General features: G+C 49.3%; 1 protein-coding gene across 4 annotated transcripts in view; it reads left to right on the plus strand.

The window, feature by feature from the left end:
* Positions 1–15,273, plus strand: part of NFATC2 (nuclear factor of activated T cells 2) — a 144,727-nt gene extending 129,454 nt beyond the window's left edge. For 2 of the 4 annotated variants that reach the window (XM_032605808.1, XM_032605810.1), the window contains exons 10-11: positions 3,294–3,381; positions 10,760–15,273. In XM_032605808.1, coding sequence (XP_032461699.1) covers positions 3,294–3,337 — 44 coding nt within the window. In that variant the 3' untranslated portion in view covers positions 3,338–3,381; positions 10,760–15,273. The remainder of the gene's footprint in view (positions 1–3,293; positions 3,382–10,759) is intronic. The other 2 variants (XM_032605807.1, XM_032605809.1) reach the window with 1 other exon arrangement.
* The last annotated feature ends 244 nt before the right edge of the window (positions 15,274–15,517 follow it).

Below are 15,517 nucleotides of genomic sequence, written 5' to 3' on the forward strand. Positions count from 1 at the left end.
AGCCGTGTGGTTGCTTGATAGGAGAGGTGCCTCTTAGCTGCATGTAGTCGGAAGAAATTCTGCTGAATCGGAGAAAAGGACGGGGCAGAGCAGCTCAGCTCAACTCAGGTCTGAGTTCATACAGTTGTCTCGTCCTCCCTCGCAGGGCAGCTTAGCTTAGAGAATGTCTGAGTTGTTTCTCCCTAGCTTGTTAAGTTGACGTGTAATCATGGAAAAAGCGGAGGATGGAGACGATGGTAGCGCGTTCTACACAGGTCGGGAGGGACCCCGGTGTTTTCATTAAAGAACCATTAAACTGAACGTACCTTAGACCAGTCTAACCCCTATGATGCAGACGCACACAGGTTTTCTCCTCTCATGCCATCCCACTTAGAGATGTGCCTGTGCTCTCAGGAGGGTGGAAGCTAGTTGTACAATTTGTCAGGGTGACAAATTGAGTATTTTTGTATTTTATCTGTTGACAGCTTGCACTTTCGTTTTAATTATTCATGTTGATTAATCAGTGAACCATTTCCAATCCAGATCCTAAATCATCACCTAACCCATGAGACTAGCAGGACAATTCACTGACTTATGCGAGGATTGTAAAAACGTACCATCACTATATAGGTCTTCAGTGGTAGTCTCATAAAAGACCACAACAATGGGGCAGTGATTCTGGGACCAGAGGCCTCTCTGTCTTTGGGCGTGTTTCTAGGTGTCACCTAGGTAACATATCGTAAGTCGAGATGCTGCCTTCTCTCTCGATGTCTACCTCCACGTTACTAACAGCTGATCAACGGAACAGACTTCTTCTTTAAACATGTAGGGAAACAGCATTGTATTCTTGGTTAGTGGAAGAGGATTGGATTGGACTGGTCTGTCTCCTTCCACATCTTCTCTCTCATTCTTCCGTCTTCTCTACGGGCCCGTATTGCAGAGTTAGTAAACATCTGTCCATGAGTAAGCCAGCTACATCATCTCCTTCAATCCTGACAGCAGTCTCTCCAGGGAGGTATTCTGATCCCTGTTTTGTGGGGAAACTGAGGCTCAGAGAGAGGTCGTGAGACTTACACGGGTGTATTGACAGAGCGCTTTTGTGTCGAGCCCTTCTGATGCAAAACTGCATCTTAACTCAGCCCCCAGGGGAGCTTGATGATCTTACACATGTGGAAGCCCTGACCTGGGACTAGCACCCACCAAGCTGGGGCCGTTCCTGGAAGGATCACGCCATCTTTCTCTGCCTCAGTAACTTGACCTGAGAAATGGGCATCATAGCCCCAACCCCCAGAGATGGCTGTGAGGATTAAATAGGGCACCTGAACAGCCCCCTACAGAGCGGGGCGGCTCGGGGTGGGGTAAAGGTCTTAGTTGAATTTAAAACATGCCCTTCCTCTGGCTCCTGGTACCTGCCTCCCACCAGGAAATGGACGATTAAAGTGTCTGCTTCATGACTAAACAGGAAACTGCGCCTCAAAAGTCTGCAGACAAACCTATCAGTTTGATGCTTTATAAATTCTCTGAACTCTTGACAAGTGAGCAGGCGTGGGCTTCCCCGTGAACGGCCCCTACTATTAAAAGTCGGGGTGCCTGGGGTTCGGCCTCGATTCAAAGGTGCTGCTCCAAGGGTGTGACCTTGGACACGTACATGGCACCTGGTCCCCCCTAAGTGCTACTTGAATGCGTACAGAGGGATAAAGTGCAAACATCTTGACTATTTTAGCACCTTGGAACTATTTTTTCCAGTGCAGTGAGGTGATAGAGGCTCTTAGTTTCTGGATGTTATTTTGAGGGTAAATCCAGAAGCATTTGCATATGGAGGGGATGTGGGCTGTGACCAAGATTGACCTGAACAACCGGAAATGGGGAGTGTCTGTTTCCTATGATGGGACGAGTGGAGCGGGAGGCGGGGGGCAGGGCGGTGATGATTGCGGCTATCAGGAGATTGGTTTGGACCGTGTTAAGTTTGAGATGCCCGGCCGGTAGTTCGATATCTAAGTCTGAAGTTCAGGGGTGAGGTCCAGGCTGAAAACATTAATTATTTGCCCACTGTCAGGATAGAGGCTTTTTTTTTTTTAAGGCCCTGAGGGAGTGGTCAGACAATCCTCTGCTCTTGGGTTTGGAACCGGCCAGTGTGGAGTAGAGACAGGCAAGTGTGATGAGGGAACTGCCTTCGGGCCACGGGCACCTGGATTTGCCAGTGGGCCTTTTTGCTTCAAGAGAGGGCCTGAAATGCATGGTCCAGACTGTGTTCAGAGCCACTACTGAGGGGTGGTTATTTTGTCCTGGGCGGCAGCAGCCTGTGACTAACGCCATCCAGTCCCAATCAAACCAACCCTATTGGAGCCCAACATGTGGGAGTCTAGGCCTGCAACTGAAGAACTGCAGAAAAGATCTCATTACTTAGTGTTCTCTGCCTTGAAGATGAGAGTTCAGAGAGCTCACGCCTTTTGAGAGACTATTCTGGTTTACCTAAGGATGCAAGTATAGCAACATCTAGCAAAAGGTGGGATTACTCCCTGCAAGAAATTAATCCCAGAAAATATTTCTACCTCAAGCACTCAAAACAGACTCTGGCCTTCTGCTTTGGCCATTGAAAAGGGACTGAGAAAGGAAAAGGGATTATTTAAAATTGAAGAGAAAATGAATGCCTGTTAACTGTATAGCTCCTGTCTCCTTTCTAAGCGCCTTCAGTGCTCGGACTGGGCAGGGGCTATAAAAATAGTAACTTGCCAACCAGAGAAAAACAGGAAGAAAGTGTACAGTCTTATGAATTTGCATGCCCACTGAGGTTGTATCACTCGTAAGAAGGAAGCAGGGGTCAAATGAGGGAGAATTACATTTGAGTAGCTCCATCATGAAATTCTGATTTTCTGATGTGCTCTTCCACAGATGCCAGTGTTATTTTGTCTCCTCAGTTGGCCGTGATTTGAAACTGCATGACATGCCAGCAACTGAGCCATTTTGTCTTGCTTTAAAAAAAAAAAAAAACAACAACCAACAACAACCCAAACCACCATAATCTTGCTGATGAACTTTGAGTTCAGAGATCCCTATTTCTTTGTACAAAGGCCCTCATCTCAGTGATTATTACCCTGGTTTGGGGTTAATTCTGGCACAAATGTTAAGACGATATAGAATTGGGGCTTAAACTACAGCCAGAGGGTTGAGTTCTATCCTGGGTTCTCGGTTCTCAGCGGCCCTGGGTGAAGAGCTACTCATTAAATGGATGATATTAGCATGAGTTGGAAGCATAAGAGGTCGAAGGTGATTTTTTTTTTCTTCTCAAAAATGGTTTTGCAAATCTTTTTCAGAGCTGATAGACACACACCTTAGCTGGATACAAAACATATTATGAAACAGAATGACTGTGATCTTTGATCCAAGAAATCAAAGTTAAAGGTAATTGATATCTTCTGCCTTTTTCCTTTTGTTTTCCAGCTGTGTGTTTCCTTAACTTGAATATTTTTTTGAGTAAGAGAAAACTTTACAACCTGAAGGCCCTCTCTCATTTTCCAACATTTCCTACTCTTAAGGGCTAGACCCCACCGCTCTGTGAGGGGGAACCCCCAGGGGACATACCTGAGATTCTGGTCGGGGAGGGGAGTAGGGGTGGCGATGAGGCTCTGGGGATCTGCATGCTCTCCCAGTGGCCCCATCACCCTCTTCCAGGGAGAAGGCAGCAGCGCCAGGTTCCAGCCTTTGGCAGCTGTGCTCCTGCTCCGAGCCAGCTCCCTTTTGGTTTTGTACACTTTGCTTGGTGTTTCCAGTTAAGGAAGGCTCTCGGTCAATGGCAGGGCAGTCTGCATTGGGGAACGAGAGAGGGGGCAGGTGGGTCAGGAACCTCTGGAAGTGCCCTGTGCTTAGGTAATTTCCAGTCTTGATCTCATCAACTCAAAGCTCCACCACACTCCCGCAACCCCCAGGGGCCTTCTTGTGCACTTTGGAAGGGGTTAACCGTCCCCTCGCCCCGCACTTTCTGGATGTGAAACCAGCCTCTGGACCTGGGCTGGAGCCGGGTGTGGTTTTCCCACTGAGCTCAGTGGGGCCCCTGGCCTTAGCTGTAGATCCCCTCCATCGACTTTGGGTCCTGGGCCTGCGCAGAACTGTGCAGGGAGCCGGAGGCTCAGGGTGGAGAGGCCACGTGGGACAGTGAGGATGTCGCCTTACCTTTCTGTGCCTCAGCTGTTTAGATGCCGCTGCCGTTATTTAATTCTCTGCACAATGATTGGAATCAGGTAGCACGTGCAGTGCCCAGCACGTGGTGAGCGCTTGCCAGGAACCGTCCAGCATCAGTATTGCTGGCTTCCGTGCCTCCTGATGTCCCGCTGGGCCTTGGCTCTCGGATTGTCTGTCTGTTGGTGAAAGTGGGTTTGCTGCATCATAGGCCAGACCCCGAGTCTTCTGCAGCACCACAATCAGCTCTCACGTCCATTAGCACACACAGCGGAGGGAGCTGACGTCCCAAACCTGGTTTCCCAGAGGGTGGGGCCTGCGGAGAAGTACCAAAACTTCCCAACAGCAGCATGAACCTTAGCAGGGGGAGGGTTTCCCTGGCACATTCCCCACCAGTGACTCTCAGACACCATCAACAGGCAACAGTAACACTCAGCGAAACTTGGCTGGATACCCACCCGGAGCCAGAGTCCCTCCCGAGAACTTTGCATCCGGCGAATCAGGATGACAAAAATGCAGCTGAGATACCAGCGCTGAGACTCAGCCACTTAGTCAAAGGGCCTTTTTAGTGCGCTTCTTCCCTCCCTGATGCTAGGACTTGGCAACGCTCTGACCTTGTAGGGGCCTGTGAACTCTGGCAAGCTGGCTCTGATCTGCCTGGCCTCAGAGGGGATTTACCATCATGTAACGCTTCAGACCCCACCCACAGCTTTGGGCTACAGGCCTATCAAGGCGTTTCTGTCCTTTTCACTGAGCCGCTGAAGCCTGGCCCTTTTAGAAAGCTCTTCCTCAGTTCCCAAGTGCCCCCAGAGCGTGTGGGGTTGGCTGGGAGGGGAGAGACAAGGCTGGGGAGTCGCTTAGCAAGTGAGAGCATTGTGATACCCAAGTCACAGGGGACGCCAAGGCCAACGGCCACCTTTCCTTCTTAGCTCCTTCCCACGTGCTTGTGGGGAAGACGGGCCTGGTGCTCAGGGCACAGAGTTTCAGCCCTGGAGTTCACTCTTGGCCTTCAGAGTAGCTTTCCCTGAGAGCAGTTAGGACAGAATGTAGAAGCATCCAGAGAACACTTCATATGCTTTCTGGTTCAGCCACCCTAGCGTCTAGCCACCTCCCGCCCCGGCACAGGTCCCAGGACTGACCAGGGCAAGGTAGCGCAGGAGAAGGGCAGCGGGTGGGACTTGCGCCTGTGTTAACTCTCAGATTCTTTCTTTTGGCCTCCAGAACACTGCCTCCCTGGTTCAGGAGCGACTCTCTGGCCGACCCCAGGCTCTCGAGGGCCCTCACACAGTCTAACCAGACTTCAGAAAACAAGCTTGAGGTTTGGGAGAGAAATAAGATGGGGCCTGTCCTCTCTTTCCTGTTGCTTCTTTCTCAAGGGATTAAGTTCCAAAGTCAGCAGTTATAGAAAGTTCCCTGGAAAGTCTTAAATTGCACCTCAAGTCTATCTGTGTGGCCTTCTGTGTGTAACCCTGAGTGGCCATTCTTCTGCAAACTGAACTTTGGGGACCTCCGAGCTCAGCTAAAAAAGTCAGCACGCAGGTGTCCGGGCCCGCAGGTGAACCAGAAAATTCCTGGGGCAGAAGTGGGATGCCAGCAGAAATCAGTTTTAAGAAACTTACCACTAATCAACCCAGAGTTGTTGGATGAACAACAATAGTAAAAGGCACTGGCTTCCCCGGATTGCCATCCCCGAAAAGTAGGGGAAGAAAACACACTTTGCTATCTTTTTCTTCTTTGCCATTGGCGTATATACTAGAGACTGGCAAACCATATCTCAGGCCAAAGGTGGCCCCTGGCCCGTTTTGTTAAACAAAGTTTTATTGGCACACAGCCATGCCCATTTGCTCACATATTGTCTGTGGCTGCTTTCATGTTTAAAAAAAAAAGCAGAGTTGAGTAAGGGGCCATATAGCTCACAGAGCTGAAAATATTTTTATCTGGCCCTTTATAGAAAAAGTTTATTGACCCCTGGTATATTCTCTCTTTATGTCTGTAGCCATTTTTTATTAGACTTGTTATTGATTTGTAACACCTCTTATATATATGGATGACCTTTGTCATACTGAATATACTACAGATTTCTTTTTTGGAGTTTTAAAGAAAAATGTATAATTTTTATACACTTACATGCGTCTGTCTTTTCTTTCTTTCTGGTTTCAGCCTTAGGTGTCAGGCTTAGAGATCACGCTGAGGCTGTAGCCATGTTCAACATCTGTGTTTTCATCACAGTGTCTCTCTGTAAGGGTAACAAAAGGTCAGGGGTGCTTGTGGCACACTGAACACCACTGGCCTCAATTCCGTTCCAAGAAAGTGATGCTCAGTGACCACCTTAGCCACTCAGCACACAGCCTTGTCTGCTCCTTAACTTCGCAGAGGCTGCTCTGGCCTTTTCCTGACACACAAAAGATGCTGAGGATTCCGGGGCCCCAGAAGAAGGGTGATGGCTAGCAAACCTCATAGCACAATCTCTTTACCTATATGGTGGAGCCATATAATGTACAGGTTAATAAAATGGGGCTATGGATTCAAATCCTGATCCCTCCCCTTCACCTGCTGTGCCAAGTGACTGCCTGTCTCTCTCTCTCCATCTGTAAAACGAGGACGACGGCATGACTAGGTTTGGTGTGAGAAGTAACTCAGTGCTTGGTTCAGCACCTGGCATGTTGTTACCCCTGAAGAAATGTGAATGCCTTACATTCTTCTGTGGAGAAAAAGCTCCAGGCAAACAACAGACCAAAAACCCGTTTGTCAGTTGGATAATAGAAAGAAAAATCAGCTTCCCTAAACTAAGTGACCTAGGCTGACGGTGTGGGGTCCTCGTGGTGGGCTAAGATGCATGCATTAGGCACCTGCTGTATGCATGCTGCTATGCATGGTACAGTGGGCATACAAGCAACTCAAATAACATGGCACAGGGGGGCAAGCATTTTGAGAACTCAGTGTTTGCTTCTGGAGGGAGTCAGGACCCCATGTAGGAATGTGAGAAGGCTTCCGGGCAAAAGGTGATACTCAGGAAAGGGGGCAGGAGGGAAGGCAGGATTTGGGCAAGAGAGGAACCATTTGGAGAACTGCCCAGGGCCCGATTTGGGAAGAGGTGGGAGAAGAGGTGCAGAAATTGGCATAGGATAGATGCTCAAAACATTTATCGGATGAATGAAGTACTGATGGCAGTGACCTAGAAGGGCGGGTTTCAACACTCTGACCTGAGAGTCAGACCTGGGGCCAAATCCCAGAGCAGACAGTGTGACCTGAGGCTCCTTAGTCCCTTGCTAAGCTTGTGCTTTCTCAGTAATACATGTTATTGAGAGCTTTCTCTGTACCAAGGCACTCTTCAAAAGCCAGGGGTACGGTGGGGGAACAAGAAAACTAAAGCACTAGAACAGTGAACTGCCAGGAACCGGTATATGAAGGAGATAAGGAGACCAAGCACAACTGGGTGGCAGCACGTGGCACTGCCGACTGTCCCCAGGGCCTGGGGCCGAGGGGACTGTTTGAGCAGAGCCTCGAAAGAAGTGAGGGAGAAAAGCATTAGAAGAGGCGAGGGGACCAGCAAGGGCAGAGGCTTGGAGGCATGAGTGCGGGCTGGGGAGCACGTAGAACGGAAGCCAGTGTGGTTCGCTGCAGGGGGGGCGGGGGAAGGGGGAGGCAGTAGGAGGCGAGGTCACAGCGGGAACCAGATCAGGGGCAAGACAAGCCCAGAGCAGGGTGTTTGGATAAAGGAGACCTTAAGCACGTAGGGGGCCAGAGTGAGACTAAAGGTGTGACAGAGAGGAGGTGACAGGGCTGCTGAACGGGCAGACCACCTTTCCTTCCCAGGGAGAGGTTCCATGGTGACATCGGGAAGTTGATTCAAAGAAAGGGCAGCACGATGCCCCCTTTTCCCTTCCACCCAAAGACGCGAGGCTGCAGAGGTGGGACCTCTCGAGTCAGGGTGAGGGGATCGGGCAGAGACCCTTTCGGGGAACTTGGAGCCCACGTTTGTAGACCCATGTGGCTGCACTGCTGTGGCCGCCCCCCAGCTGGCGCTTCTGCCCTAGAGCTTTCTCCCCCTCCACAGCCAGGGGCACGAGCTCTGAGGTTTCAGAAAGAAAAGGTTCCTCTCCCCCAGAGAGGTTGCAGTGGGCGCGAGTGGGCCTCGCTTTGGGGCCCGACTGGGCGGCCGGCCGCCTCCGTACCCCGATCGCGAAGGGGTCCGATGCAGAGCGTTCCCCGAGTTTTCTAGATTCGACTGTGGCTTTCAGAAAGCCAGAGTGGTTTCCATCCAAAGGGAGGGGGAAGCTAGACCGTCTCCCACCCAACCCCTAACCTGGCCCCGAGCTCCGAGAAGGGAAACGACCCTTTGGCGAGGGCGGTGGTGCCAGTGGCTCTGCCCAGCAGTTATTTTTAGAAAGCCAAGGCCGTGGAACGTTTCCATTGAGGATTGACTCCTCTCGTTTCCTAGGTTGAGAAAACAGGAAACCCTTCAGAATCCGGGCTTTGAAAAGCTTCGCGTGAAGCCGCACTGACCCCGCCTCCCCCCTGGCCACGTGCTTTCACTCCTGCCTGGCTGTCCTCACTGAGGGCCCCCCGGGCCGCCCAGCCCTGCACACTTCCCAGAGGCCAGGCTGCAGAGGCGAGGGGTCCTGCTTCCTCCAGCTCCGGGAGTCAGCTGGTATCTGCTACACAGTCAGGGCCCAGTTAGAACTGGCTAGCCGAACACACGAATTCATCCCCGGAGTTCCTATCAGTGGATCCACTCCCACACTTTGCAGCCGGTTGTTACTCTGACACATACATTCTCATCCATTAACATCCAGAGATACTGTGTCACGTGCTCGTACCTATATACATATGCCCATACCAGTCTCTGAACCAACATCTGCTCTACGCGGGGGACTGTGATAATTTTCTCACTGTGTCATCTCATCTAAGCTCCTCAACAACTGTAGAAGGAAGGTCATATTTTTATACACAGTTTTCAGATGGGGAAACTGAGGCACAGAGCAGTTACATCACTAGGGTGAGGTTCAGCGAGCAAGGAAGCAGCAGAGGTGGGATTCCAGCCCCGGCCACCCGGCTCTAGAACCTGAACTCTCGAGCGCCCCTCGCACCTGCTTTCAGCACACATCTGAAGAACAGTGAGCGACGCCTGATTGGTTTCTGCCACAAAACAGAGCCCGCTGGTGTAAAGCACGATGTTTAGAGTCCAACACAAAGCGTGGGGTATCACTACCCATCACACAGCTGACAGCTACATGACACTGGTTACCTGGCCTCCCGCTAGGAGCTTGTATGTACATCAATGCCCAGCATCCTCACAGCAGCCCCCAAAGGGACACGATGATGATTCTCACTCTACAAATGAGAAAGCCGAGGCACGGAGGGGTAAGGTCACACGGCCGTTTAGTGACGGAGCCAGGAGTCAAACCCAGCATATGCAGCTCCAGAGCAGCGTGGTTTTGCTCTCTGCTTATTCTGGGACTTGCAGACTCATCCATGCAGGGGTTTTCCGGGGAAAAGCACCCCGGACCTAGGCGAGCTCAGGGTGGAGGGAGTCTGAGCCCATCGACCGTTCACCCTCACTGTTCATCTTCCATCTCTGTAGCTTGGGGATGAGGCCGAGATGAGAAAACAGAGGCGGCGGCTGTGGGAGGAACTTAGTGCGAGCACCAGGAGAGCGGAGATTCGTCTCCCTTGTATGGGACCCCAGAGGGGTCCTGCCTCCTCTTCTGCTCCCGGACCCAGCCCACACAATCCAGCTGTGAAACCAAAAGTGCACACACACACTTTAGGGCAGGTGCACACCCCTGCCTGGTGTCTGGGCAGCCTTTGAAGGCAGCTTTTCCCCAAGAACATTGAAGGAAGCCTTTTGCAAGAGCCACTATTCTAAGAGCTTACTGCCTTGATCCCAGGACCTGGGGCCTCAGATAGGTGGCCAGAGTGGGAGAGCAGAGCCAGCTCCTTGATGCCACTGGCTGGTACTGCATTCTTGGTTCCCTGCTAAATTCCATGCAGCTTTCTGGGGCAGGGGGTAATGGAACACTCCAGAGCCCCTTGAGGACACTTGGTACTTGAGAAGACTCAGAGTGTGATCCTTCACTAGTGAGGAGGGGTGTAAGGGGGGGTGTTGTGCTGAAAGGGATGAAGATTATGTTTACATTGATGGCTAGGCTTTGTGGTGGTCCCACCCACTCTCTTTCTAAAGGCCCTCCTTGCGAGTCGTAAGTTTTGTGAGTCATGGAGCGGCTATTTTCTGGATGTTGTAATAACAGAGTCTGGTATACAGTAGAGCACCTCAAGTGCATTCGATAACGAGAAGGAGAAAGTGTTCCTTCAATCATGCCCTGTGGCCCAGCTGCATTTCTGCCACAGCAATTTTTAAAAGTTACCATTTGGGCAATTTTCACTAACAAACCCATACCACAAAATAGCATCACGGGGGGTGAGGAAGAAGCGTGATGTGGGAAGGCATTTCTTACGTTAAAGATTGTCAGATGTATTACTGCAAAGACAAAAACATGTTTTAAAAAAAACAGCCCGGTTGTATTAGGTTCTAGAAAGCTAACCTGATCCCTGTTTTGGGTGCCCTCTCACTCGCACTTACTCTCTCTCTTTTCTTTCGTAGTTAATGAAATTATCAGGAAGGAGTTTTCAGGACCTCCTGCCCGAAATCAGACGTAGAAGAAAGCCATTAGCAAGACACCATCCGCATTGCTAACGCCGGAGCCTCCCACCGTCCTCCCCGGTACCCACCCCACCCGGAGGCTGAGCACGGGACCATGTACCGGCCGAAAGCTAACCCTCTATTCCGGAGCTCGCCTCCTCTCTGTGCATTCTGAGTCTTGTTCTAAATCCCAAAGAGCGTCTCGGTTGACTTTCAGGTGTCCCATCCAAACCTTAAGTGCCTGCTGACCCCAAATACATCCTGAACCAGACCACCCGCTGGAATGCGCCTGAGAGCTGAGAGCCTGCAGCCGGGGACTCGGGGGACGGAAGATGGGGATGCAGTTAAACCCCAGCCCTTGCCTTCACTTTTTTGGGTCACAGATACAGCTCTTGTACCTTTTGAAGGAAAGGAGCTCTCCAACAGAGCAACCAAAGGAACGTGACCCAGCTTACGTCACTGGGCTGAGGAAAAACAAAGAAGCCGGCCCATCTTCCCTAGGGATTGCCCATCCACACCAGGGATGGGCCACAGCTCAAGCTTGATTTTTAAATGTTCTGCTTCTGAATCAAAAACAGTCTGGCTCATACAAGATCACCTGTTAAAGCTTCTCGGCGTTATGACACGTGTACACTTTTTTCTTCTCCGCTTTCAAAAAGCTGGCCGGGGGGCGGAGGGGGGCCCTCTTGGCTAGCTGCCCTTCCCCCCTGCAGCACGCGGTCACGGACTAGAGGAGGTCACCCAGGCTGCCGGGTGAGCACGCATCCGCTGCAGCCGGACAAGCTTCGCGGCTTTTTGATGTTCCCGCTTTCTTTCCTCTAACAGGCCAAGTGCTTTTCCAGAAAGTACAGTAGTTGAGAAGAATCTCAAGCAGGTGCATTGAATTTTGAGAAGGAACGGCAGAAGGGCTAAAGCAACCAAAAAAAAAAAAAAAAAAGAAAAAAGTGCAGGTATTTTTGTTAAGTAAAACGGTTGCAAAGTATAGCAGCTGGCAGGCCTAAGTGCTTCGGTGGGTGGGCACCCCCATGATCGAGGAAAAAGGCTGAATTCCCTCTCTGGCCTAGACACAAAGTGGGATACTCGAGCTCACGATTTGGCCCCAAAGTTCACTGGTTATTTTTAACTGAACCCATTGAAACCCGCCCCCCGCCCCAGTCCCAAAGACGCCTCTGCATTAGCTGCTTCATCCAGCACAAATGTGATCTGAACAGAAGCAGATCCTCTCCCGCACAGTCCTTAGTTTGAACGTGCTCCGCTCAGACCACTCGCGTGGAGTGTGCAGCTTAACCCTGAGTGTTCCTCTCCTCTGGGTGCACCCACGGTCCGCCAAAGTCTTCCTCCTTTGGGGCAATTTTTGCAAACAAATAAAACCCTCCAAGTTCTTGGCAGGTGAGCTTTTAATCACACAGATGTGTTTGTTTACATTCATTGCAGACACCCCAGGACAAACTGGGGATTCCTTTTCGGCCATTTAATTGCTTCCCTGTAATCAAACACACTGTAAATATTCCTGGCACTCTTCAAAAGGCTGTACTCAGGCCTTCTGCCTAGCAGAGTTGATTGAAAAAAATCACTCTACGAAGAGAATCGTGGCAGTTAAGGGCCCACTGTGGGTTTTCTAAGTCCTGGCTGCTTTGTCATCAAAACCTTTCTGAGAGCTGGGGCCAGGAACTCCGGACCTGTGACCCTGGCCTGGTGTGTTTGGGGCTCCGGAGAGAGGACAGAATGCAGCACATTGTCTGTACCCTTTTGGTCAGGACCTAGCATTTCTTCCCTCCCACCCCCCACAAGGACAGAGGATCTTCCACCCAGCCCAAGCAGAATTTAGCAAAATTCTTTTCAACAAACAGAATGCCAGTAAGAAGTTGACCGCCATCGCAAAGCTTCTGGGATGCAAAATTCTTCCTCATTAATAAAGCGTTCCTTATCCAAGCAGCTTTACCTAAAGAACTTTCTCTCCAGCAATATTGACTTCACGGGGGAAGGGTTCAAGCGTTTGGTGAGCGATTTGTTCTCACTTGACCTGGCTGGGAGCCATTTTTTGCACATGAGGGAATTTGGCCTTTCCTCAGTTATCTGAATGTTTTACCCAAGTGCCTTCCTGCTATTGTAGCAGTCGCTCAGCTGCATTGTGCATGGGGTGAAAAAGGACTAATGCGTTTTCCATCACTATTCTAACCATGTTAGTGCAAAGGGCCTCCTAGTAGTTCAGATTCCTGTATGTATAGATGTACGTGTGTGTGTGTATAAGACACTCACAAACTCTTTTTCTAAGACGTCCTAGCTGGGTATTATAGGAAGCACTTTCATAAACAACTATACCAAATAGCAAAGGAAAGAAACAAGAGCATTAGTTTTGAGACATAACCAGGCAAGAGAATGTGTAGTAAGACTCGACAGCAGTCAGGAAAGTTTTGTCAGATACAGATGCCAGGAGGAAGTTTTGCCAAGAGTAAACTGCTCATGAAATATTTTCAGTATGGGGAGAGGCAGTAGGTCCTCGAAGAGAAAGAAAAAGGATGTCTAAACTGTCAAGATGGGTGTGTTGCACGTGTGTTAGAAGGATCTGTTAGGTAGAGGTTTGTACTTGCTACAACCAAGGTAATGTAAATATATAGCACTTCCAACAGCAGTCTGCCCTGTTGCTGAATGTAGTATATTTCCAAAGTCTGAGTCTTCCTGTATTGTACAAAAATACTGCTGCTTGATAATATATAATAGCAACCCAAATTAATGAGTATGGTATTAAATTTTATTTTCTTATCTGTATTTTTATGCTTTTTATCTGTCCTCAAGATATCGCATCCTTGTTGGAATTAGAAAATATTTATAAGTGGTCAGAAATCTTTTTCAAGTGTCTCTTTTTTCGTATACATTGAGGACTTTTTTCCCCTAAGAGAAAGGATGTATTCTTGAAGATTTGTTAATCATTCCAGGAAAAGAAAAAAAAACACCCAAAACAAAAGCCCACCTCACAGCCTGTTAGTCACCTGTCTGCTAGAAGAAACCATCTCCAGAGAAAGGAGGGGGAATGGCTCCGTGGAAGAAGGAAGCACCTGTTTGTTGCTTAAGGATGCTGCTGACTTCAGCTCTGAGCCTCCATCTTGTCACTGAGAACTGGAAAGTGTTTAGATCCCTCAAATAAGGGACCTAGTAGGTGATTTTGATGTAACAAAACTGCCTGCGTTGTAATGGGGAGTCTAAAAAAGACACAGGAGTAATGGGGAGTTCCTAGAACAGAAGTGCGGGCTAACGTTTACAGAGCTAACTGAATCCTGGTAGATAAACCCCCGTACACATTACCCAAAGGACATTCAGAGTTTTCCAGCAAAGACACAGACTAGACGAATCAAGTCGATTCTTTCTAAGAACTGGGAAGCACTGATGTAGCCTTTCTTGTTTACATCCAGTGGCCAAGCCATCCCTCTCAGGAAGCCAGCCTTGGCCAGTGCGGGAGCTGTCATGTGTAGACAGATCGGAAGCTGATGTGTTCTCATTTCTCACTCTGGACTAAAGGGGAGGCTTGAGTTTATTTTCACGTCAAACCCTTTCCAAGACCTTCTTATTTGTTCAGAATTGAAAGAATGTCAGGGGTCTGGTTAACAACTTTGTTTGCTTTACGTTTACAAGTGGCACAGGGGTTGTGACATTCTTGACGAGTCGGGGTAAACCTTCCTGAACTCACTTTTGGAGGGCCAGGCCCTTAGCAGCTACCCAACGTATCTTAACCTTGGATCTCCCAAGCTTGGGTCTCGGGCATTAAATCTCATGGAGCCAAACCAGCCAATGCAAGTGGTTTTCCTGCATTCCAGCTAAATGCTTACGAACAAGAAGCGTCACATGAAACTGATCACAAACATCAATTTCTCTCAGCTTTCATGAGTGCCTTGAGTTATAGCCAACATCACTGTCTTAACTCAGTTTGTTTAGAAACAAATGTTTCTGGTGATTGTTGAGCTAGCGGTGGCTCCATAAGCCAGCCCTTCTGGAAGTGAACTGGCGTGTTGGGTGCTGGAAGAAAGGTTTAACACCCTGCCTTTATGCAGCTGTTGGCCAATTAGAATAAACTCCACCTGCCTAGTTCAGGCTTTGGATGTAAACGATGCTGTTCTATTAGCAGGTGCTTTCAGCACTCTGATTGGCCCGAACGGATGGACGCTGTGGTTGGGACAAGCTTAGCATCCTGACACACCTTGTCAAAGAACCTTACCCCTGTTGCCTCTACAGCCCTCAGAGGGGAGAAAATGTTGAGAATGTCCTCGCTAATTCTCCAACAAATAGAAGTCTCTCCCACGGGGTGGTACTGGAAGGCTTAGGTTTTGAAAATCTTGACTGTTAAAAGGAGTTTGAATACATCACATTCCTATGCAAAACGTTTTTAACCTTCAGTTTAACGTAGTTTATTTTTGCTATTTGTAAAGTATTTTTATACGGCTTGTATCACGATAGTTTAGCAATAAAACAGCTGAAAGCAATGGCTACTTTGGGCGTATCTTTTCTTCTCTAGAGATGCTGTTCAGATACCCCTTTACATTTTGAGTTCGTACATCAAGGACCATTTTTTGTGTGCACATCCACGTGTGGGTTTATCACTCCTCTCAGCCCTGTGAGGTCGGGACTGTCCATTTTACATCTAACCTCGGATATTTGCATCTTACATCAGAAGCCCAAGGTGACAGAGTCATGAGCTCAACCTGGATTTGTCTGATTCTCTCTCTG

Source organism: Phocoena sinus, chromosome 15 (genome assembly GCF_008692025.1).
Source record: "Phocoena sinus isolate mPhoSin1 chromosome 15, mPhoSin1.pri, whole genome shotgun sequence".
Lineage (NCBI taxonomy): Eukaryota > Metazoa > Chordata > Mammalia > Artiodactyla > Phocoenidae > Phocoena > Phocoena sinus.